This window comes from Ornithodoros turicata, chromosome 4 (genome assembly GCF_037126465.1).
Source record: "Ornithodoros turicata isolate Travis chromosome 4, ASM3712646v1, whole genome shotgun sequence".
Classification (NCBI taxonomy): domain Eukaryota; kingdom Metazoa; phylum Arthropoda; class Arachnida; order Ixodida; family Argasidae; genus Ornithodoros; species Ornithodoros turicata.
In genome coordinates, this window is record NC_088204.1 from 49,859,945 (window position 1) to 49,885,009 (window position 25,065).

General features: G+C 44.0%; 1 protein-coding gene across 3 annotated transcripts in view; it reads right to left on the reverse strand.

The window, feature by feature from the left end:
- Positions 1 to 25,065, reverse strand: part of LOC135391514 (casein kinase I-like) — a 35,876-nt gene that overhangs the window by 9,344 nt on the left and 1,467 nt on the right. For all 3 annotated transcript variants that reach the window (XM_064621785.1, XM_064621784.1, XM_064621783.1), the window contains 2 exons: positions 23,541 to 24,200; positions 1,669 to 1,817 (listed from right to left, as the gene is read on the reverse strand). In XM_064621785.1, the coding sequence (XP_064477855.1) occupies positions 1,669 to 1,817; positions 23,541 to 24,200 (809 nt within the window). The remainder of the gene's footprint in view (positions 1 to 1,668; positions 1,818 to 23,540; positions 24,201 to 25,065) is intronic.

The following is a 25,065-nucleotide window of genomic DNA, read 5'->3' on the forward strand; positions in this document are numbered from 1 at the left end:
AAGGTCAAAGCAGAACAAGATGTTGCCCAAGCCACATTACTCAGGCCTTGAAGGCTGAAGCCTATGCACCTGTCTGCCTACAGTTGGCAATTGAGGAAAATTTTCACCTCTAACCAACCCATGATATCTTCAACATGTCTTGTTCAAACCATGGGTAAGGCCTCGATTTTTCTGCGAATCCATGAAAATGCTCAGAATTTAGAATGTATTACGAAATTTGGGGTTTGTGCGGAATTTTGCAGAACTAATCTTCTCTGAGGAACAGACCTTTGGCGCTGCACTACGTAACTGAGAGCAAAATAAATGTGTTTCACGCATCTCATATTGGCAACACTGGTTTAAGCTCACATCATCCTGTCTTTAGTACTTCTGTTTTACTTTCCTCAGCAATATCCCATCTAGCGTGTTCCTCGCTGTGAAGTGTGTGATGGCTAGATGTTCCCACTTCACTTAGGGAAGCAAGGGTGCAAAGGTCAGCATCATGCTGAGGTACTCTACGGAACTGCCAGACTGTTTTTCTGCCGTTACAGTGTTAACTATGTTGTGCTAGTGTTAAAACAGCACAAAGTACCATGTGAAGCTTAGCTATAACTATTTTGGTTTTGTAGGCACTATGTTATGCAAGTTAATAAAAACTTTGTATTAGCATATCTCCGTCAGCCTAGATGCACAAGCACGTGGCACAGAAAATAGCAAGATTTCTTATTTCTGCCGCAGAATTTGAGATTTGCCGCAGCAGAAACGCCAGGGCCTTAACAGGGTGACCAGTACAGGAGAGCACGGATAACTAAATTCGTACCCGCACCACCCCCACAGCATGTGATTATCGCCGCACTACCCACGGACGCAGCGCAGGTTCACCCACAGTGTACCTGAATTTGTACTCTAAAATAGCAAGGCTGCAAAGCGAATCAGAAAAGAAAACGATGTCATTGTTGTGACGGACAGTGTTAAATTCAAGTATGTCATGAGGTGATGTATTGTTTTTATAGGGTCTCCACGAGAAAACGACTGACATGGTAACAGCTGACACAATCTGACGACATATTGCGAGATGATCAGCTCGAGTGTTGCCGGATCGAGTTGAGTTGCAAGGAAAGAGAGGAATTTCTATGAGTGAATGCTGTTTTGTTTAACAGAGAGAGACCAGGAACCGGGAGCCGCTGCATACGGTGATCGGTCAGTCACTGCGTGGTGGAGTGGCAAGGAACCAGTCTGAGCAAGGCCCGAAAGCACTTTCGGGAACCATATAGAGAAACTGCTACGATACATGTGACGTAATCAAAAATAGGAGAGAGAGAGAAGCAGAATTCTGTGATAATCTTTAGATTGCCTCAGCAGATTTACCGTTTTCTCTCTCCTATTTTGGCGGCACAACGTGTATTGCAGCGGTTTCTTGTTCTGGTTTCCGAAAGTGCTCTCTGGCCTGGCTCTGACCGATTCCTGCCTCACCACCATGCACCGACGGAGCGATCGACCATGTGCATCATTCAGTTGAAGTCTGCAAGGAAACTACGCGCGCCACAGAAACAATTTTGCAGTTACGTAACGAAGTGCCCAGTGCCATGGGATGCAGCAGACTGCAGAAACAGGGGCGCTGTGTCTTGAAGTTTGCCAACTGGCTGTGGCAGAGAAAATCAATGGCCAAGTTATGAATAGCATACTTACAAATTTGAGCATGTTCCAGTCAAAGACGTAGTCATACGTGAAGCCCTGTCTATGGAAGAGATTCCGTAGAAGCTGCCTGAGATAAGAGTAGTCCGGCTTCTCATCGAAACGTAGAGAGCGGCAGTAATTTAGGTAGGTGGCAAACTCCGCTGCAGAAAGAAGTATGTGTCATCACTTATTTTCAGGACACAATAGCACAGCCACGAAACATTCATTTCTGGGTTTGTGTGGTTGGTGAGAACTGTCAATCTCGAGCTTTACAGGAAAAGTTGAAACAATGCTAAATTATAAAGCAGTAATTGTAAGCAATGTGAAGGCACCTGTACAGAACAAATTCCAGTATAGAGCAGATTATAGTCAATCCTGTAGATAAGATGACCACACTTTCTAAGGACAAAAAGATAAGGCAAAAATACCTACTGGTATGCTAGAAAAATTTTACAATCATATCACAAAATGTAAAAAGAACATGCATGTCTATCAGTTCTAGTACAGCGTCTTGTGTTACTTGGACACCAACAGTTAGTCACTACCCATAACAGGTCGCCCTCGCTTTCGTCTAAGGCATTGCTAATACAGCACTTTTTGAAACTTTTCATTTCTTCTGGAAGTGCCCTCCACGCAGACAAAACCCACTCGCACGAGGATGAGAGCTGCGGCCACCGTATACACATGATTAGCACCCTCGGATTATCTTGAGACACCCACTCAATACACTGTTCATGAATAAGATCTTTCGACAAATGGAGAGGGCGCAGACTAACTGGTGCATGATGATGAAGGAACGAATAACCGAGAGACATGGGACACGCAGACAAACACGAAGATCTTTGAAGGGTTTACTGAGAATGACATCAAGCAGCTGCAGAAGGAAGGTGGGTGAAGCACGAACCAAAAATGCTGTTGCACTGTTTCTGAAGACAGATAATGGTGCGCTGATCATGTGACAACATACATCTTGCTAAATGACAACCCCAATTGTTGCCCAATGACGGGCTTATAAGACGAGGGCAGTCCTTCACGGCAGTTTTTTTTTTTTTTCTTCAGTGGGGGAATCAACCTATAGTTTGGTTTATACAGCATTTGTGTATTCCTAAAACTGCATCTAAGCCATGTACACTTACAGAACATCAGGTTAGTTGCACCAAAAATGGACAAGTCTGCTTGCACAGTCAAACTCCTTATAACAAAATCCAGGAGACCGCAAAAAAAATTTGTACTAAAGCTAAATTTGTTTGAAGAGGATGTGCACCAGATTCACGTAGTACAAAATCCTATAAATGTATGTTTACCGATAGGATTCCAAGCAGCACACACAACCACGTTGATTCTGTGTTTACCACAGCTCTTCACGAATATGTTCAAGACAAACATACTGACAGCACACTGAACATGAGGACAGACAAGAGAAGAATCACCTCGCTGCATTTCTTGCCTGTCCTCATCTCTGGTGCATTTCCTAGTATGTTTAACTTAAGTTTGCACAGCTAACACCACACAGCTAAGTCGTTAAAGAGGATGTGCACCGGACTTACGTAGTACAAAATCCTATAAATCAGTGTTTATCAATCGGGGTGCCACCAACCTTGCCCTGAGGTTTCGCTAACATGATTTTGTCGTGCTTCCGTTAGTAAAACATCAGTACTCCAAAACCAGTACTAAAAAATCGAAATCTCTCCACAGTAGTGCTTCACTACTGTATGGTGGAAGGTCCCTCGGAATCATGCTCGCGCGATCGGATTTTCCCTCTCATAACGTAAGTTGCGAACCACTGCTATAAATGTATGACTAGCGATAGGATTTCAAGTAGTCCACACAATCATGCTCACTCTATTTGTTTACTACACTGCTTCACAAATACAGTTGCTGGTGTCACTGTACTTGTCATGCCAACCATTCATATCTCTACTGCGTCATACTGCATAGTTTGTTTCAATATGAATCAGTCTCATAGCATATGAAAGGGTGCAGGAGAAGACAGGAGTCTTCATTTCCTCTACATATTATGACAATTTATTTGAGGACTGTTTACTATACCTTTAAGAATTAACACATACATGTGTTCACTGTCGTTTACAAAAACACATTTTGGCATGGAAAAAAAAAAGAAAAAGATCCATTAGCCTTTCCTGAACTAGTGAACTCTTAGCATTTTGCGCGCAGTAAATAACCAGATTCTCGATGGGACATCGGTGCAGAAAGATAAGTGTAGTTTGGCACATGTCGGCACCACTTTTGTACTGTTGGGGACACGGTTAGCTAAAATCACCTGTCAGATATTCGCCGTCCCATATTACCACTGTTGCGCTTTAAAGTGCTGTGCCAATATTGTATTTGAAGGTCAACCATGTGCTGCACGTGTTTATTACTCGAAATAAATAGTCTTGCAACGCCTGGATGTTTTAGATGAGCCAAACCACGGAGAGCTGATTTTAGACAGCCGCGTCCTCTACAGCACTTCGCTAGATATCTGTGTCCATTAGCTGTGTCTGGACAGGAACATGCTCGGCCTCAGCCACAAAGTCCACTGGAACGGCAGTCTCTGGAATGTCACAGGTATCTGTTTGGATGAACCTGGCCTCCCACCAACAGTTTTGAATAACTTCACGTTTAACACTCCACATTGCAGGTGTTACCATGTCGATGGCTTGAGGGATGTCAATGTTCACAGACCTTGCAACTTTATGAAGTAAAGTTGCAAGGTAGTATTAATGTTAATGATAGTCTTCTGCAGTGTGAATCGACTAAGAGAATTATGCCTTGGTCAAGGGGCCGAAGAAGTGGCATACAGTTTGGTAGGAAGAGAAACACCTTCACTTGGCTCATCTTGGAGTGAGCAAAGCAACTGTCCAGGATGACCGTAATAAGTCTGCTCTCATCTTTCATCTTCTGTCCAAATGGATAACCAATCAGTGAAGATCATCTGTTATCCACACTTTCTGGCTCCTGTTGTAGTCCACAGGAAGACTATGTACATTCTTGAAGGCTGACCAGAGGTGGGCAAATGTCCTCACGATCTTTCCCCTCACTCCAATTTTTGTCTGCAGAGGTTACACCTCACCTCACCTAAATCGTTTTACTGAACGATTTTCTCGCCTCACTTCAACGTTCTTTCTGAAAATTTTTTTTTGCCCTACGCTTTTTTGGTTATCTTTGCAAGGGAGCCCCCTTGTCCTATGTATCAATACAGAGGGGAGAAAAAGCTTCGGCAAAAATCTGCAAATCTGCAAAAAAAAAAAATGAGCTGCATGCCACCATACTTTACAAAGCACTTAAAACAGAACTCCACCACATGACATGCTGAAGGCCAACCATACTCATCATTTAAGGAAAGTGTGGGGTGCTCACGTTTTTCTGACAACTAACAGTCGCAGAAGTGTCACAAAAAGAGGTATGCCTCTTGCTTTCAACAAATGGGGAGAGAATGATGTCACTTGGGGTTATCGTTGGCTAGAAGTGCATTATTTGGAAAAGACCTGTTCAAAGGTTGGGGGGGCAGGCACATTACAAAAGCAACTGGCAGCTCATATTACATCAACTAATTTTTTTTTATTCAAAAAAAGAGGCTACTAATCTCACTCACGGAAACATAGCACACCACCTGGTGAAACGGCGGCAGCTTATCTTTAGAAAAGTTGCCAAGTGCAAGAAAAAGTAGTGATATAGGTAGTGTTAACCATAATTCTGAATACCTCAGGTCTACTTGATGTTTTCTATTGCAGGTTCAGCCTACTTGTATTAATTAAAAAGCTAACATGTTTCATTAACAAAGAAGCATATCTATTTTTAGCACAAAAGGTTTCACCACGCCTCAATCTCTTTTGTGAAAAATTTCCTCGCCTCATCTTTTTTTTTCTTGAAATTCTCTCACCTCAGTCTTTTTTTGTGAAAATTTCTGGCACCTCACCTGAACCTTTTTCTGAAAATTTCACACATAACCTAAGTGATGGCGAGGTCGTCGTCATCCTCTGCCCTTTGAACACAACCCCTAGAGTACTCATAAGCTCTCCAGAATAACCAGCTGATTAAACGAACTGTTCAAAACTATGTCCTTGAGAAGAGCACTAAATTTTCTTTCACTTTCACTTCACTTCCTTACTAGAAGAGAACTAAATTTTCCAGAGAAGTGGCAGTGACTACTGAAGAAGTGAGAGTTCTTTACTCTTGCTGCAGGAACCCGTTCGGGAGCCCTAACAAAGCATGCACTGGGCTCAAAACAGGCTCCTGTGGACATCAGTGTGTCACTGTGCCACAACCTAAGCCACAAACCATTTTTTCTCAGTATGCATTTCAGGGACAACGAGAAAACTGCAAACACTCAAAGCCATCCTAGGTTTTCAAAAATTTGGACATTTCTTTTATGTCTTTTCCAAAATTTTCATGCGTGATATGTTACACAGAGGGGCACAGACAGCGTAGGGCTGTAAATGCTGCTATGCTGGCGCTAGTGGATACCACTGAAAAGGGTCACACCTGGATAAACATTTTGTCGTATAAACATTCTACTGGTACATCTCGAACTGCACAGTGCTGTGGCAAAAGCACAAACACTGCCATACAGAATGTGCACAGTCAACACACAGTGAGAACCAGGATCACTGTTGAATACATGCAGCCCATGGTGAGCATATGGTACTGCCAAGCAAATGGTAATTTTTTACAAACTACCAAAAGCTTGCTGGCATCTTGACTGAGTGCATAACAGACACTTGGGACTGTACGAGCAACAAGATTCTGTGTTTCTTTCTGTGTCCTTCAAGAACACAGGAAAGGGGAAGTGCGAAAATCTAAAAAAACTAAAATGCATTTTTCTAACTAACATGCATGCGATTTAGTGGAGAGACAAATGCGTGATTACCCTTATGGGCACGGCATACACGGTGTACTTTCACGACTCTTAGGGCCAAAAAGTTGCAAAGCTTGTGGTAATTTGTGACCACAACCCGAAAGGTGGACAAATAACCAGCTTCTAACATACCTAATTTCCTGCTAGTGTCAGAAGATTTTGAAAGAAATCCTCCCAACATGAAGACAGCATCATGTTATTCAACCTAACGTACGGTTTGCTTTACCGAGACCCGGGCATACAAAACTATCTGAAACTGTACAACTACCGCTACAGGAGCTACAAAGAAAGTGTGTGACATGCAGATGAAAAATCGAGGAAGATCCACAAGGAAACAATGTGCAAGATATGTGGTAAAGCATGTAGTGTGAAGCCTTGTTTCAAATGCATACAACCCACAAAGCCAGGTACAGTTATTCTAAACTCACTCCTGAAGTCCTAAAGCGACGACTCTGTGTGTGTGTCATTTAGACATCTACGCATGTGTCCTTTTTCTTGTGCTTCTATGCCGTAATGTACAAGATTGAAACCTTGTGCATCTACACTGAGATTTACAAGATTGAAACCAACTAGCTCGCATCGCAAGCTTTTGCACTGAACGTCATGCAATGTAAGCTGCATCGTTTAAACAAAGGACTTTTAAGTTTAGAGAGATTTTGCCAAAGGGTTTTGATGTAATATCTACATAAACTCTACAATACAGCTTTTTGTGCATTTTAAGTCATTTTTCACCGAAGTAATACAACATTTAAGTGGTTGAAAGCACAAACATGATTATGTCTGCTTATTTTTTACTGGCATTTGAACAACACCCAATTCCGTTGCTGAAAGCAACATGTATTCACATCATCATCCATAACAATGATGACCACAATTCCAGACTACTAAGTGACGTCCTCAGATACAGTAGAACCTCGTTAACTTGAGCTGCAATATTACTAAATGTTAAAGAGTTGAAGGTCTCATACATGACAAACACTTGCCATATGTTTGTTGCCGCCTATCTCAAAAGGTGCTTGGAGCGGAATTCAGATCTCAAATAGTCAGCAAAAATTGAAAGAAAGCCGACAGTCAGCCACGGGTCACCGATGCTTGAAGCTGCCGATCACGCGGAGCTGCCCATCAAGCAGTGCTGCGATCAATACTTGCATGGCAACACTGTGCCACATGTTAAACCTTGCCCGAGTCTGAAGCTGTGAAAGCCATGCAGTTCTACCAGTGTGCAACAAAGCTGTCCTGTGTTCCACAACTCTGCTTCACTGTGGAACTAGTAGAAGTTCTACTGTTCCAATAGCTCCATAGTGGAGCGGAGTTGTTCTACAAGCAGGGGAGGATGGCCAGTGTTGCCAAGGTCAATGATGGCCAGGCAGGCAATGCCTGTCCAACTCAGTGTCATGTGATTGTAATTTCATTCTATTGCTTTTGTTTCGCCCACGGTGCTAAGTAAGAGTGTCAACTGCTGTTACATTGAGTACCTCAGTGCCTGAATCATTATGACAGTGGCACAACCCAAGCAGTACAGAGCGTTGACACTGGAACGGAAGTGAATGTTAAATGCGAATGCCAAGTAGACACATGCCACGCTTTTCTACAACAAGCGAGTTAAACTTAGGATTTTTTTTTACTTTCAAGTGTTCATTTCATGGAATTGTGGTTCTGCTCCAAAAGTAAGATAGCTACAATGAGAATTTTTACAATACACGATCGCAACATCGATAATTTCAGAGATTCATTAGACCCCACTTATTTGAGTTTTTTCCCAGTTTTATGTCTTCTCAGTTTTATTTACAAAATTTATTTTGAATCTGTGAAAGGAAGTACTTACATTGGGGGTGTTCATTTATTGAACTTGGCAGCCCATGAGAGTAATTGTATGTCATTGACTCCAGTGACCCACATGGAAAGGAGACTTCTCGAAATTCGATTCATCGCAAGGAGAGCATTTTCGCCTACCAAGTGTGGACTCTCAAGTTGCTCGAGTCCAATAATAAAAGCAACTACAGTTGACACTGTACCTGTGTACCTAAACTTGATGTTTGTAACAGGGTCATTCAATGCCAGATGATCGAAAGTGGGTGCTCGACCATCACAGATTTTCTAAAAAAATTTGTGCAGGTAGAAGATCCATGCGGAACAGTAGTTCTAAAGGACGCAGCTCAAAATACACTACCTCTATTTTTTTAGACGCCTAAGTAAATATGGTAAAGTATACCTCACCTTTTTCATTTACTCACTCGCACGTACAAACACTGTGTACGTTATGCAAAGCAGGTTTCTCCCTCGCCCTCTAATGGTGCATTTGCCTTAAGTTTGCTTTCGGTGGCAAATCAGGAACAATGCATTCACTGCCCCTTATCGAGTGGGGTTCCAGGTATGTCCTCAAAAAGTTTCGTGTGCATGTACACAGTGCATTGTGTGTTAGGAGAGCTAGAAAATTTACAATATGCAATTTTCGGGATGTGGCAGCCCATGTCCAAACAACTGCAAGGTGCTTTTAGATAAAGATGACATTACACTACATAATAGTAAAAAATCGAAAAAGTACTTTTTGAATTGCGCGAGAAAATTTTTTGTTCTCGACCACCCTTGGCATTCCGCAGGTACGTTGAAGTCCGCTTTCTAAGCACGTTCTACAGTGACAAAGAAGCAATAGGAAGTGTTTCTTTGGTATCATCGTTTACTTGTCGTTTGTCCACATTACCGGTGTTTTGTGGCATTTTTTTCCATTCTAAGTAACAAATTATCATTTACATTTATCCTTTTACTGATACAAAACATGACAACAACACTAACACAAACACTAGCTCTAGAGCAGATTCGGTTTAAATGATCTTATGCACGCTAAACACTTGCTTCTCCAAAGAGAATGATGTTCGCTTCACTCTATTGCTGTGGTAGATATGGGCAGAAAATGGTGTAGACTTCTTGTGCCTGGCATGGCAATAGTGTGCTGGTGTCTATCAGCGAGAAGGTTCTTTTCTTGCGCCACATCCTCCTCCAATTTTTTACTATTATGTAGTGGAATGCCTTTTTTTTTTATCAAAAAGCACCTCGCAGTTGTTTCCACGTGGACCTTCACATCCCGAAAATGGCGGTCGAAAACCGGGAAAATTGCATATTTTACATTTTTGCGCTCCGCTAACGCGCAATGTACTATGCACATGCACACGAAACTTTGGGGACATACCTGGAACCCCACTCACTAAGGGGCAGTGAATACATCGTTACCAAGTTGCTACCCAAAGCAGTTAAAAACTCACAAACAGAAGAGAAATCGCATAGTTTAGGTGTGCCATTAGAGGGCGAGGAAGAAACCTGCTTTGCGTAACATACACAGCGTGTGACAGTACACCTTTCCACTATATAAAAATCACATGCGGTATCTTGTCGCATCACTCGCGGGTGAATAACTGTGAAAAAGGTGAGGTATACTTTTCTGACTTTACCATACTTACTTAGGCCTCTAAAACATTAAAGGTACTGTATTTTGAGCTGCATCCTCCAGAACTACTATTCCACGTGGGTCTTCTACCTGCACCAATTTCTTGAAAAAAATCTGTGATGGTGGAGCACCCACTTTGCATCATCTGGCATGTAATGGCCCAACATTCATTTATTTGTCCAAGCACTGCTAGAATAATACCTAAGCATAACATACTTGCGAGCCCGTGCAAATTCAATGATTTTTGTTTTAAATTTAGCAGTCATTTGTGTGCTGATTTAAATCACAATTAAAATCAACAATTTAGATTGGGATGATTTAAATCAGTCCACCCTGCTCTCAAGCGTGTATTTACCTCGGGGAGCAGGATTCCCTCCCCTTGAAGCATGTGATGAGCAACATCGAAGATTGGGAATACTGATATTCTCTTACACCTGCGTCAGACTGACGTTATGCTTACAACAATAGGCATGTGTCGACAGTACATGCCGCCGGTTCATATCATACCGGCCATCGTACTGCCGGTTACTTCAATCTCAGTTCAGAGCTCCCGCAAGTACGGCTCAACGCTTGAGCTCCCTCAAAAGTCAGTCCAGTGGAGGAAAGCCCCTAACTGAGCATACTCCACACTCACGCAATTCCTAGCTTTCCCCAGCCTGGTTTTGTGAAGTGATACACTTCAGCTAGGAATTTATTTTGATGTATTGTGAGAGTGCACTATGGGCTTTCGGATGTTACGCGACTATTCCACACTCGGCGATTGTCTCAAGCATATCGAACAAGTTTTTCTTTACGTTCAAACTCAATTTGCTTCTGCCACTTATGCAAACTGTAAAATATTCAATGGTAGAAGTGCAAGGTCATTTGTAAAATATTCATTCAAAACCTAATATGTTAAACTTGCATCAAGGTTTACACTCTATTCCGTAATGCTGTCATCTGCTCTCGTGTGTTACCAAACTTTGTTCTCTGTTAGTTCACGATGCCTTGAAGCCTCAAAATGTGATGCCCTAATTTCACGCTGAGGGAATAATAAAGGCTACTGGACTGCAGAAGAATACATCAATGTAGTTGAGAACTGAGTGTTGAACCGAAAAATTTACAGGTTTGGTTCAGTTCCGGAGCACTGAAAGGTTTGAACAGGTGTATTCGGGTTCATAATGGCTCAACGCATTGCAGAAAAAGTTCCAACATTCCCTGGTAATACGCTGGAACAGGATGATTCCTACGAAGACATGAAATCAACAAAGTTTTGACATCCAGCATTGATGTATTTAAAATATGCACGATGAGTTGATGACAATGTAAGTGCACATTGTTAAATGCAAGCAGAAGAAAGAAAATGTTATGGCGGATTCTGCTGGTCGTTTTCATGTAGTGCCGGCATGAGTTCAGCGTAGAAATGAACGAAGCGCAGACATAAGACCAATGAATTGACACATGTTGGATTGAAGCGGCCGTGTGACATCCACGCTCAAGTCAGCGTAACTTCTTCTGCACTACAGCGACCAGCGGAATTCACAGTTAGTAAATTAGGGAGTACATCTTTCTGTGGTGCCCAGATCGCCACAGGCATACAGTAGGCAAATCAACGTCGCAACGAAACAAAACAAATTTTTGTGCTTCAAAGTTTGAAACACGGCTGTGCTACATGTTCGCGCTGCAATGTCTGGTAGGAAAAGGGACGCAGTATGGAAGTTTCTCGACGAAGGAGCTGTGCCGTTATGCAAACACGGTATGTGTGCCGTATGTAGGGCATGCGGCAAAGAAATGCAGGACCTCATTGTCATTGCCGCACACACTGTGTGTTGACATCAACACTCTCGAACATACTTCATCACGTAAGCAGTATTTTGCTCGAGCTGTGGGGCAGGGCAAAGAGGGGCTAGCATATGTTTAGCCCAGCACCATTCTAGTGCAAGATGTATACACGGTGTGTTTCTCTTGCCTGGCTGGAGTTTTACAACAGTAGCAATAAATCTCAGGACGGGTGTTCTTGAATTGATTGCCACGCCTTCACCTCCATTTCCAACAGGTATTACTTTCAAGCAGAACATAAGAAGGGGGAAGTGATTTAAATCATAAAAAATACGGGTGATTTTAATTGCGATTAAATCGCCGATTTAAACCTGAGTGATTCAAATTGCTCAACCCTATGGCCACCATAACTGCCTCCCCCAACTAACCTGTCCAATAAATTTCAACAAGTTGTGAGTACGCTGTTGTCCTGTGTGGCTGTTCATCCCTGTCTGCATATTGCTGGGTTATTGTTAAGTAAGACTAACTTTCGTTGTCTTTTTCTGACACCTACTTTTAATTTTTAAATTAAATTTTAATTAAACGAGATTGCAACATGATTTAACTTGGCTTAAGTACATAACATTATGTACCAGCCAGGGACCAGCATTGTGCTGGACGTAATACAGCGAAACCTGCGTATAACGATATTGACGGTAATCGCAAATTCCACTGTTATATGGGGTACATCATTAAACAATGGTTGACCTAAATAGCGCGTCCCCGAAAAGTAAAAAAAACTTGGAAAAAGAAGTGCGTGGAAAGACCATGCTCTGTGATGAAATCTTTAAGAGTGCCACTGCACAGGTAGTCCAAGGCAAATTGGAGTCATCTTCGTACAGAAGCATCGCTGCCGTGTGTCTTGTCCACTTGAACGTCACGTACAATTGTGTCGCCCGTCACAGCCTCTGTGACCAGCACACTGTTGTCAATGCCAACGTAGTCTTGTAACATAGTGTCGTCGCCGACTAAGTTCGACACTGAGGCCTGTTGCCGAAGGGACTGTGGCTCGTCGTCAACGATTGTCCAACAAGGCCGCGTCTTCCTTTGGCGAAACGAAGCCTCCTTTCAAAAAGCAATTTCTTATTGTCAACCGGAGCACCTCATACCACGCCACCTCCTGGGGTCTCCAAGCCCCGCCCTGCTTCCCGCCTCCCGCTGTCCCCATTCTCCTTGTGCACGGCCATTCTGGGAAAAAGTGAATGTGAGACAACTGATGCAGTGCGAAAATCGCCGAGAGGTTACATGCACAGGATAGCGTCCAACATCGTTATGGGAGTACTCGGAACCCCAGTCTCCATCGCTGCACGCAGGTTCTTTCCCCATAGAAACAAAGTAGTATTGGACAAAATCATAAACCATCGCTTCACGAGGCATATTGTTATAAGAGATATCGTTATCCGCAGATTTTCCTGTAGCTGCACCATCGTGTGCCACTGGGCCAGACATGTCTCCAAGAGATGACAGTAAACACTGTTACTTTAGCTGTGGTTTCACAATCATGGACAGATAGTGCAATATTCACAAACTGCCTTTGCAAAAACTTTCCCATAGGTATCCATGTTTACGCCAACGTGTTATAATGGCAGCTTTCATAACTCACAGCCCACTGTATAAAAAATTTGTCTTAACAGTGGAATGTTTCACTAATGATGCCACAATTTATATACAGTCAAACTCCTTTATAGCGAACACCTTTCTAACGAAAATACCACTACAGCAAATTTTTTTGCGGTCCCGCTGGAGCCCTATAGGTCCAATAATGGACATCCTTTTTAACGAAAATACCTTTACTGCAAATTTTTTTTGGTGTCCCCTGAGTTTCGTTGTAAAGGAGTTTGACTGTACTGCAAAGCTATTCTTGTGGTAGACTTCCAAAGGTGCTGCTTCTCTTTCCTGTTTTTCCTTCTGTCCGTGCCACGTTGTGCTAGTACACCATGCAAGATCGATACCAACATGCCCAGTTTTTCACCCCAGTGAATTGCATCCTAACTGGACTCAGATTGGGTTCAACTGGGTTGATGTGGGTGTATTGTCAATTGTAAATTCTACCATTTCAAGCCTGACTTCTTCAGCAATGCAGAGTGAAAGCTACATGAGGCACGACCTACTTAATAAGAGAACGACCAGTTCACTTGACCCCCCTTCCAGCGCCGGCCTTTTTGTTTCACATGTTTGCCGCAGGAGCATTGGTGGCGCTGCCGACATTCCCTACTTCAATGGGGGTTGTAGTGCTTATGCGGTAGCTTTCTACGGACTTCTTCGCATCCGCGTCAGATATTTGTGCCTTCTTTTTTTTTTTTTTTTGCCAAACATATCATAATCTTTACGCACCAAACCGCCACGAAAACCTCAGTTCTCATGAGCATGGTTTATTCCGTAGTGCCTTTTTGCAAGGCAAGATGCTTCCTCGCGTGAAAAGCGAAAAAGTGTGCTGTCATCCATCTGAGATATTTCTCCAAAACCTTGCAATTCAGCTGCGGTCACTTTTACTTTGCCCCTTAACATATTACTAACATTTCTTCCTTTTCTTTTTGAGCATGTAGAAGAGATTTCCTACAACAATTCACTTTGGAGATACCGAGTGTGTACATACAGACGCACTTGTTCAGTGCGTGATGGCACCAACTTTAAATGAATCTTAAATATAAATAACGGCATACAGGAGCGTATCGCCACAGGAAGAGCAGCAGGAACTGCTCTTAACCTATGGCCCTTTTTTACCAACAGTGGTTAACTTTGGACTAAGATCCAGCGTTGCGTGATCTGATGAATATTCCAGTGACAGTAACTTCCTTTAGAGTAGCATAGTTAAGCGTTAAATTCAAGTTAAGACACCGTTGTTCTCGGTTCAAATGCTAATTGGTGATGGTGAAACCGGGACCTAGTCTATCACTGAAGGACTGGAACCGAAGCGGATATCGGTTTGATTACGGTTCAGTGTCAGAACTCTGAAAGCGGTTACAGGTAGGAGGCTCGCCGTTTTAATGCTTGTGGTTACCGGTAACCAAGCAGTTGAACCGGTACTTTTTCGGTTTTCTGTAGGATGTATCTGCTGGCTGCGTGGATGTCGCAGAAGCACGTTCAACGCCACTAATCAGAGTTGTAAAGAAATATATATCGCATCCCAAGCTGATCGCGTTCACGCGTGAGCATATTCTTATGAACCGGTAACCGAAATCACATAATTCGGTTCAGGTTGCGGCTTTGGTTAGTTGCGAACGGTGGATTGCAGATGTGGATATGGAAGAAATTTGGGTTCCAAGTCGTCTTCGGTTTCGCCCCGGTTTCAGTCCCTGCGCGCACTTCCACGTACCAGAGCATGATTGTCTCCACTGCTGGATCGCCAATGAGTTGATTGGTTTTTTACAGCGATATGGGGGTGGGGGTGGTGAAAGGGCTCACTGTTATCTGCCTCACGGATGTGGGCAACGTCACGACTAAAAGAAAACATGTCCTGGGGCAACTTCAAGGGAATTTTGCGGAGATATGTCTAAAAGTGTCTGATGAAAACCCACGAAAAAATCCACACTGCACATACAGCTCCGGGACTCGAACCCGGGTACCTCCCAAGTTCTCCCAGGTACGGGGGAACTTGCTTTTCAAGGACGGCGTGGTATCAAATGAAGTACCTTGTACTGTGTACCAATATGTCATCGCACGAGAAAACAAAATAAACGGCGTCCATGTAAAGTATACCCCGACAAAACGAGCACAGGAGTCGATGTTGTACACTACAAATCAATATGGACGTCGAAAAGATGTACACGAGTCAATACGAACACCATCTCGTCACATGTCCCAATGCGGAGTCCCCCTGTTTTAGGGAATGTGGGCAGCGCGCCAAGCGGGCGTTTCACCTGTGAGAGGAGGAAATTGCGAGGAGGTTCCGCGGACGGCCGCTCCATAGGGATTTGGGAAAGTGACCTGGTCGCTCTCTTATTAAGTAGGTCGTGACATGAGGTCCACGGCAGCACCACAGATACATTGGCAAACTACAAGAGCATCCTCTAATCAGTTTGCTCTTGATAAATATGATGGAGTGGCTGATGCCAGAAAAGTATATATGAAGAGAGAAGCTCAGGCTACTCAAAAAGCAGCATCAAACAAAAATTAGTCTTTCACCTGAAGGCTGAACTAGCAGAGACAGAGCTTACAAAAGCAAGGTTGGAACTCTAAATATTGTCACCTATAGGGACAATGACGAGGGAATCTCTCTCGCGCTCTGCTCAAAATAAACAACTATGGTAATTCTCTCCCATAATAATACAGTAGAACCTCGTTAATCCATCTCGCTTAATTTGAAATTCCGGTTAATTGAAAGTATTGCTGCAGTCACGTCTTCACGCATTGCAATCTGACCGCATAATCTGAAGAAAACTGGCCCGTATCCCACTTAAATTGTAAGTTTCCTGACAAATTTAATCATCTTCCATCGGCTTTCAACCCACGCAACGACGATCTGCCATAAAAACCACGTGTTTGCTCCCCTGTTGACTTCCCTTTCCCAGCAGCCAATCTGCAGCGCGACCTCCTCGCAACGAAGCTTAAGACAACGGCACACGCACAGCGGTATGATGGACTTTGTAGCCCGTCTTGAACGAACAGTGACATGCGATGTCATTTTCGGAAAGCGGCAGACAAAGATAAACGAGTTTTTCGGCAAATAAATATATTTTCCTTCACCATGTGCCTAGGTTCGCTTAAAGGGACAGTCCTGGAAAACCGGAAGTTGATTTTTTCCAACTGCCAGGGAGGCTTACATGCTGTGTGGAAAGTTTCAGCTCACAAACTGGCGTGGTTTTCGAGATATCGAATAAAAAATACTCCTCTGAAGTAGTGATGTGTCGTTCGCGAATGAACAGTTCGGAATGAACGAATCCCGGGCACAAACTGAATGAACTCATCCACTATTGTCGATCGTACTCGTTCCCCAGTTCACTTAGACGTCCTTCCTTCCTTATTATGGGTTTAGGTGAGTGGGGAGAGTGAGTGGGTTTAGAGTTAGTCCGTTTTGTCAGGTTCCGCTGCGCTCGCTTCACAGTTCCTCGTTTCTCCACTCTCCTCCAGTCGATGGTGCGCGTGTCGCCATCTATGTTCGCCGCTGTAAAGCAGCGTTGAACGCATGCGCAGTACTTAGCCAGGCGCAGCTGGGCGGGTGGCAGAATATCTGATGTGTTCGTTCAAATCAGTGAACATTAGGGACTCGTTCCAAAGATTCGTTCGCGAATCATTGACGCCAGTGGGTCATGTGACCCTTATCATTACTAGTTTTTTATGCGGAGCCTCTACCGTAGCAACTGAGGCGCCAAATTCGAAGTAGGCAGGCACCAGGGGACTGGTTTAAGATTTCTAAGTACTGATCATTACTAAATACGTACATGAAAAACGTGTCCGCCATCTCACATACTAGCCAGAAAGGCCCTTTTCCGGTATACCTGACAAATAACTCGGATTTATCGAGTGCAGATCACCACCAGCGATACGTATAGCGAGCCGATCATTAACAAAAAATCAGAAAACACATTTTTGATTCTGAATACTTCCACCCATACGATGTCCACCACAAAGCTCGATATCGACGCGCCGTAGTGAACCAACGCTAAGATTCCAAAGGAGACCAGCAAGAACAACGCAGCGAGTCGCGGAGAACGCAGACGCGCCGTAGTGAACCAACGCTAAGATTCCAAAGGAGACCAGCAAGAACAACGCCACAACGCAGCGAGTCGCGGAGAACGTCGAGAACGCAGTGAGTCGCGGAGAACGCCAAGAACGCAACGAGTCGCGGAGAACCGAAGAACCAGTGCGCCGTTTGAGAGCAAACGATTCCGTTGCTCTTCGATTCAGCTCGCGAGTGAACGGTTCTCTCCTCGTTCTCCTATTCCTTCGATTGTTGAGTTCTCTATCGTTCTTCGATCCCCGGCTTTGCGACTCGCCTTCAGTGCTCTCCGATTCATCCCAGATCGTGGGGCTTGGCCAATCACAAACCGGTAAGCTCTCAGTGTGGCCAATCGAGCTCGTGGCCTGTCATATTCAAGCTTCAGAGCAATGCCGACAGATGGGGCCCGCACCGGAATAGTTGAGTGTTGATTCATTCGACCGCTGGGAACGGCGGAAACACTACCTCGAGCGGGAAGTAAGCTCGATCGTGGGTGGCTTTCGATTCTTTCTAACAGGTCGCAGTGAGTCTCGCTGTTTCCCGTAGACTAAGTTCATTCTTTTCGAAAGAAAAGTGCTGCACAGGTCCATCACCAGTTCTTAAATACATGAGAGGTACATGGCGAAAAGAATGTGAGAGGGCTTAAACTAGTTCAGGGCCGGGGTGCAGGCGAAAAGAATGGACCTACTATGAAGGGGACCAAAAAGTAACTATGAAAGTGAATTTGCGTGACCAAAGAAAGCCCTGCCGAGAGGCGGAAGCAAGCGGAAAGTGGACTGAAGAAAATGTAAACTACGAGAGAATTACAGTGCCGCAGAATGAATTGTTTATTTTCTTCATTACAGCGAAAGACGGTCCCATAAACATGCATTCGCTTATCGCAACATATGACCAATATGGCCGGCAGGTGACTGTCAGATTTAACGCGGTAATGTCATGGAACATCATGGAACACACTCGTCCACAAAACAGAACTCTTACTCAGTTACTGTCTACAACCTATAACCCTGCACATAAGTAGATGCCAGTTCGCCGTTGAGATCGGTCACATGATGTTATGACGTCACGGAAAGATGAACGAAAGAACCGGAAAGAACGAATCTTTTGAACGGTTCAGTGAACCAAACTGAACTGTACGAACGAGTTCACCAAAGTGAACTGGATTGCCCATCACTACTCTGAAGACATCCGGTTTCGTTTTTCTCCCTCGCATACTCCTTGCCCCAAGGATCCTCTATGTAAGTCAGCCGTCACGTGAGCATGACGTCCCCAATGGACAGAGTGGAGCGGAGGACTGCGCCGTTGCTGGGAATGCAGAGAGGTGTTTTTGTCTATGAGTGTACTGAACAGAAGGCTGCGTCGAGATACCTGTCTTTACATTGACGCTACTCTGCATTTTAGTCTACATAACACGTGATTACTACTCAAAAACATCATAATGGACAAATGCTAGCACGCAACAATCAACTATCGCGCAAACAGGCATCCGCAAGTCACGTGCAGCATTGCTCTTATGCACGTCACGCGAGAGCTCGCTGCGGCCTTTACTCAGGACCAACTGCGGCATAGAAAAAAATCGATTATAAATCGTGCGATACGATTTCTTGTGAAATATTTTGCACAGTTGTTGTGAGTAGTATTAGAAATCGTAAGGCGGTATTTCCCAGACCTATGTTTTCGACCGGACTGTGACTTTAATCTGAACGCCAGCTTGATTCAAAATTTTTTCGCCGTCCCGACGACTTCTACTGCCTAGGTCTAGGAGGTTCTACTGTCTGTCACAACTGACTATGTGCTTTCGATATTTGCAATAATTTCTGACAAAGCTCCTTGTGGCTGAAAAAAAGAAAAAGCCGACTTGCGCAAATAAGATATTTCACCGTTTCTGTCATCGTTTTCTTTAATTATAATTCATTATAATTTTGGATTAGTTGTTGGCGTGCCCAGTTGCCATAGCTGGTATTCCTGTGGTGGAAGGGGGTTCCACTTAATCGTGAACAGGATGTGGAGGATCTTCCACATCTGGCACCGGATCTCCAGTATCAGAGGGAATGTTGTGAGGTACGGCAATGGCGACAACAGCTTCAAGAGCTGTGCAGAACATGATTCTAGGTTCATATTTGAGGGCAGGCAAATGCCACTTCCAAACATCCTCTCCACACCGTACGAATATCTGCAGCATTGTACCTTCGCTCTGATCTTGTCTGTGACGTCCGGAGAGGCGTCATGAGGTATGGTTGACATGGATGCCCACTGTCACCAATGAGCAATGACTGCCCATATGTGCCACGTTCGAACTGTGCGAAATGTGTCGAAATGTTTGAAGGTTGTATGGTCATGAATGCTTCTTTGCCATCTAGCAACTATACTTGTAATTTGAAGCCGTGCATTACACGCAACATGAATGTTTTGTGAAAAGTAGCCTTTCCTGTTTTTGTGCATTTCTCCCATCAGACCTCTAGGAGATTGAATAGCAATTGGTGTGCAATCCACACTGCCGATTACATCTCGAAAGTTACATATGTTGCAAATTTCTTCGATGGTGGACGCCCTCTCTGTTGGATCTGAGGGGTCGCCAGTGGCGTAGAAATGTAATGACTACGACAAGGCTGCCCCCTGTCTCCTATGTTGTTTAACGTTTACATCAACGACCTGCTTATGCGCCTGCTAGAAGAGACGGAAGGTATTACGCTGAAAACATTCTCAGTGAAAGGAAAACTGACAGAAACAAAAATATCCGTGTTGTCGTTCGCAGATGACATCGTGATTTTAGCGCCAACAGAAGAAGCCCTACAACACATGCTAAACATCTGCTCTGAAGAGGCTGACAAAGATGGATTTAAATTCAATTACTCAAAAACACTATGGATGTCTTTCGGAAAAGAGGAACAGCATGAACAATCATTAAAACTTCAATACCATCAAATAGCACGCACAAAAGAATACCGGTACCTAGGAATAAGCATCACGTGCGAAGAAAATTATCTTAACGCGAACTAAATGTCATAAAAAAATCAAATCGCCTCAAAGATCATATCTGGAACCTAGCAAGACACTCATATAATCAATACACCGTTGGGACGTTACTCTGGAAGTCAACTGCAGTCCCAGCACTCACTTTCGCAAATGACGCCATAGTATTGTCGGCACCTACAATTAAATCCCTAGATCAAAACCAACGTGTGCTCGGAAGATGGATTCTTGGAGGAAAATTTGCTCAGCAATACAAGGGGAAATGGCATGGTCTACTTTCGCGGCACGAGATGCAAAATCCAAGACTCACTACCTGGGCCGATGCTTCCAGAAACATCAATAGCAAAGAGAGTATTCCACCATATGAGGTACTGCGGACTGAAAATCAATATGACAGAAAATTTAGTAGAAATACGAGGCAACAGACAGCACGCAACGAGGCACAGTGGATAAGAATCACCACTGAAGAGATAAATGCGATTGAAATGGACGACTGGCGGAAGAAAGTAACTAAAAAACAGAGCCTCAAGTATTACAGCAAACACAAGCAGAAGCCAGAGACCTGCAAGGAGACACACAATACAAAGGAGACAGGGCAAGCACGCACCGGATGCCTTCTAACGAACAAGAGAAGGAGTGAATTATTTGAGAACGTTGATCCTACGTGCCAGTTATGCGGAAAAGCAGCGGAAACCATACGACACATTTTAACAGAGTGCGAGAAAATCCAAGAGTATGCTCCCAAGATCCAAAAAATGGATGAGAGCATGCAGTGCTTGTTCAAACAAGCTGAAACAGAAACTGAAAGCGAAGTGGAAGACCCACCATCAAACGAGCCTTTCAAGCAGATACAGAGCCGCCTAGTGCACTGGGAGAAAATCAAACACAGTCTCACAAGGCAACCATAGAAATGACCTAAGTAACAAACAGAAACAAATTTAACTCATCGAGAACTATTTTCTTTTCTTTTTATTTTTACACCTGTGACTCCATCCTGGAAGTCTGCCCTGTACCAAAAGGGATTAGGTGCCACTATCACTATCACTAATGATATAAGCAACTGATATAGGGGCAACAGTGATGGCTCAAACAGTGAAAGCACATGAAGAGCTGTACTCTTGGTCAGCTGGAACCTTTGTCGGAATTCCTCATCACTCAACCTGGAGAATGGCTTATCGTGTGTAGAGATGTGCCTGGGAATTTCCTCCTGCCGAAAAAGCACATCCTGTACATCTTCAAGGTCGTTATTGTGCGTGAATAGCCGCACCCAAAGATCCGACATTTCCTTACACAGACCATATTTCTGCAGACGACACCTTTATAATGTCTTGCGCCCTGGGACATAGTTTCCCATTACGCTGGCAGTAGCAGTCGTCTTAGTTCGAGCACACACGTACCGCTTTGCAACATCAGAAGTTGGGAACACGGAGGTACACCGGGCAGGATTGTGGTTGAGGCTAGAAGCTGTGCTCCAATAGAAATCTGTTGAACAGACACTCCGTGCAGGTAACATCATAGTCGTCGTCTTGTTTGTGGATGAACTGACCTAGATACTGGTGTTTGTCTTGGCATTCAAGGTGGCTCTTATGCTTCCTCAACGTAACATGCACAAAACGTCCCATTGCACGCATACGGCATAAACGGCATAAAACGTCTGTCCTCCCTCCAGTCAAAAAGGTGACGTTACAGCCACAAACGGTGCAGATGCTTGTCTTTGTTGATGCTTGCCTTTCCTAGACTCGGCTACACGTCCAAATTCAGCTGTGTACTGCTTAAGAGACTTATTTCACTTACAGAGCCATCGCCGGCGATACCCAAAGCAAAAACACAGCAGCCGCAACGGTGATGGCAATTCAACCGAGATTGGATTGACATTTACGTCTGTGTGGCCAGACTAAAAGCAGGTGCTTGGACAGATAGAGGGAGAAACTGCATTTTCAGAGTGTTTCTCGATCGTACAAAACGGTCTAAATCTGAGTCTCCTGGATAAACTGGGAGACTTGGCAAGTATGGGAATGTGTATATGTGGTCAACTTCACAGCAATAAAAAAGGAGTGAGATTCATCTGTCTAGCCCGTTGAGTTTATATAATTTATGCTTTTACCATACTGTCCTGCGTGCGAGTTGACTATGCGGGTGGGGTGCCAGATTGTGTGCGAAGATCAATGGGAGAGAGAGAGTTTTTTTTATGGCACAAGAGTAACTATTGGCCAAAGAGTGTCATTGTTGTCCGAACCAAAACCATGCACCAACGTGGTCTCGCAGGGTGTGTGCTCCCAGTGGTCCACAATTGGCTGGAGGACTGGACGTTGATGATGTAAGCCCACTTCGAAGGGATGTATCCGGCGGTCACATCCCGCTATTTTTGTGTGGTAACGGTGCACTGAATATGGTTCAAAGTTAATCTGTGTATGACAGTGAGGGATCATGTGAACCTTTTCCGGCAGAGTACTCTGAATTCGTGAAAACCATTTCATGGTCCCTTTAAACTTGGTTCAGACTACTTCGTTTCATAGCGTGAAGATGCCAGCATATATATGCGCAAGACATAAGCAATCCACTAGAGTGTTCACATACATGCTGGCAGCACAAGTGGCAACGCGTCTTTTGTGGCCTCTTTGTCTACAAAGCCTTAGAGCAGAAAGCTTTGTGTCTACGTTCGAGGGTGACATGACAGAAGCTGTTGCCAGTTCATAGCAAATGTAACGAATGCTGCATCTTTTTTCTGCTCTCTGTGTGCTTCGTGCTTACAATGCCCACGTTGAAATTCGTTTCGCACAGACAAGAAGTGCCTCCTAAGCTTGCGCAGAACATGGCGATTGGTTCTCTTCTTGCAGGTCCATGCATGCGTTGGAAGAAGTTAAGCTCGGGCGAATGGTTCAGCTGCTGCAGAAGCCCTTTGCCACGATAACAGACGTCCGCCCACGTCCGCACGCGATGGAACGCAGTATAGGTAGAATCATGCTTTATGCAAGAACAAGTACAGGGAGCAAAACCCAACAAAAGAGTACTGCTTCAACAACTTCCCCGAGTAGCCTGATATTGTACCTGAAGCAAGCTTATGAGATCATATCAGCACTCTGTAGCACTACATTCCCCCCTCAACTGTCTTGTATGCACACAGAGCAATGTAGTACAAGGAACTCTGTACTCACGTGGAAATGCCCTGCAAAGTTCTTCAATTGGAGTGGACATCTTTTTCTCACTGATCCTTTCATATTTTTGCCGTTTTGTGGCAGCACGCAGACCTTGCCAAGGAAGGCTCCCTCGGTTGAAATACATGAGCACATAGCCCAGGCTCTCCAAGTCATCTCGGCGGCTCTGTTCTATACCCAGGTGCGTGTTGATAGATGCGTACCGCGCTGTGCCAGTCAAGTTCTTATTCTCCCGATAGGGGATGTGGTTGTGGGTGCGGGAGTCCCGATACTTCTTGGCTAGGCCAAAATCAATAATGTACACCAAATTGCCCTTCTTTCCAAGTCCCATAAGGAAGTTATCTGGCTTGATGTCACGGTGGATGAAGTTCTTGGAGTGGATGTACTCAACTCGAGACACCAGCTGGTCTGACAGCAGCAACACTGTCTTGAGGGAGAACTTACGATTGCAGAAGTTGAACAGGTCCTCTAGTGAAGGCCCCAGCAGCTCCATGACCATTACATTGTAGTCTCCCTCTGAGCCACACCACTTGATCAGAGGGATGCCAACGCCGCCCTGCATCATCTTGTAGAACTTGGACTCAATGTGCAGCTGCGGATGCTTGGTTTTGATACATTCCAACTTGATAGCAACCTCTTCCCCTGTTGTTATGTTTGTGCCTAGATAGAGAACAAATGTGATGAAGATTATTTGTGGAGAAAACTGGCTGACCAATGTCAAAGTGCATGATGCTCTGTGTGTTTACAAATTTTCTTGTGTTGAAATATATATTATATATGAGAAGGCAGGCATGCACAAATTATCCAGGTGATAGTCAGCACAGTAGTTCTGGTCATCAGCTTTCATAAGAAGTACATGTGCTGCTTAAGAAAAAGAGAACTGCAAAAAGGTGATTTCATTGTCTACATTCTCGGTATCCCATATCACAGGCGTTAACTACTTTTACGGAAACATGCACCTTTTATATATTTTCATATTTCTTCGATTGTCTATCTTTCTTTGCTCCCACACTTACGAGGCAAAACTGTGACGATCAGGCAGTGGTGATCACATTCATTGCGTGCTTCAGGAAATCAACCTGAGCTACCGTGAAGAAATGGTGCCTTGCATACAAGGCGGCCTAAATTTCAGAGGGGCTCAGACCCTCTCAGCCCCCCCCCCCCCCCCAGTTCAGTTACATACACACAAAAAAAAAAACAGTATCCCTCAATATTGGATATTGAAACAAACATGCACAGAAACACAAATAATGATTGTTCAAAGTCACTGAAATTCCTGCAAAGTTTTGTATGCAGTGGAGACAATTATAAACAATGATTTTAATTTTTTTTATAAAGACAAGATGCTGCCATCCTACATTTATTACAGTAATACCTCAGTGCCATGTTGAGCCCCAAGCCTTCCAAACATGCATGAAAGCACAGTGTAAGCCGCAACTAGTGAACCTACTGGTGGAGTAAAACCCTTGTGCAAACCTTCTAGTTCCTTACCAGTGTAACATTCAATAGCAACAGAGGTGACACC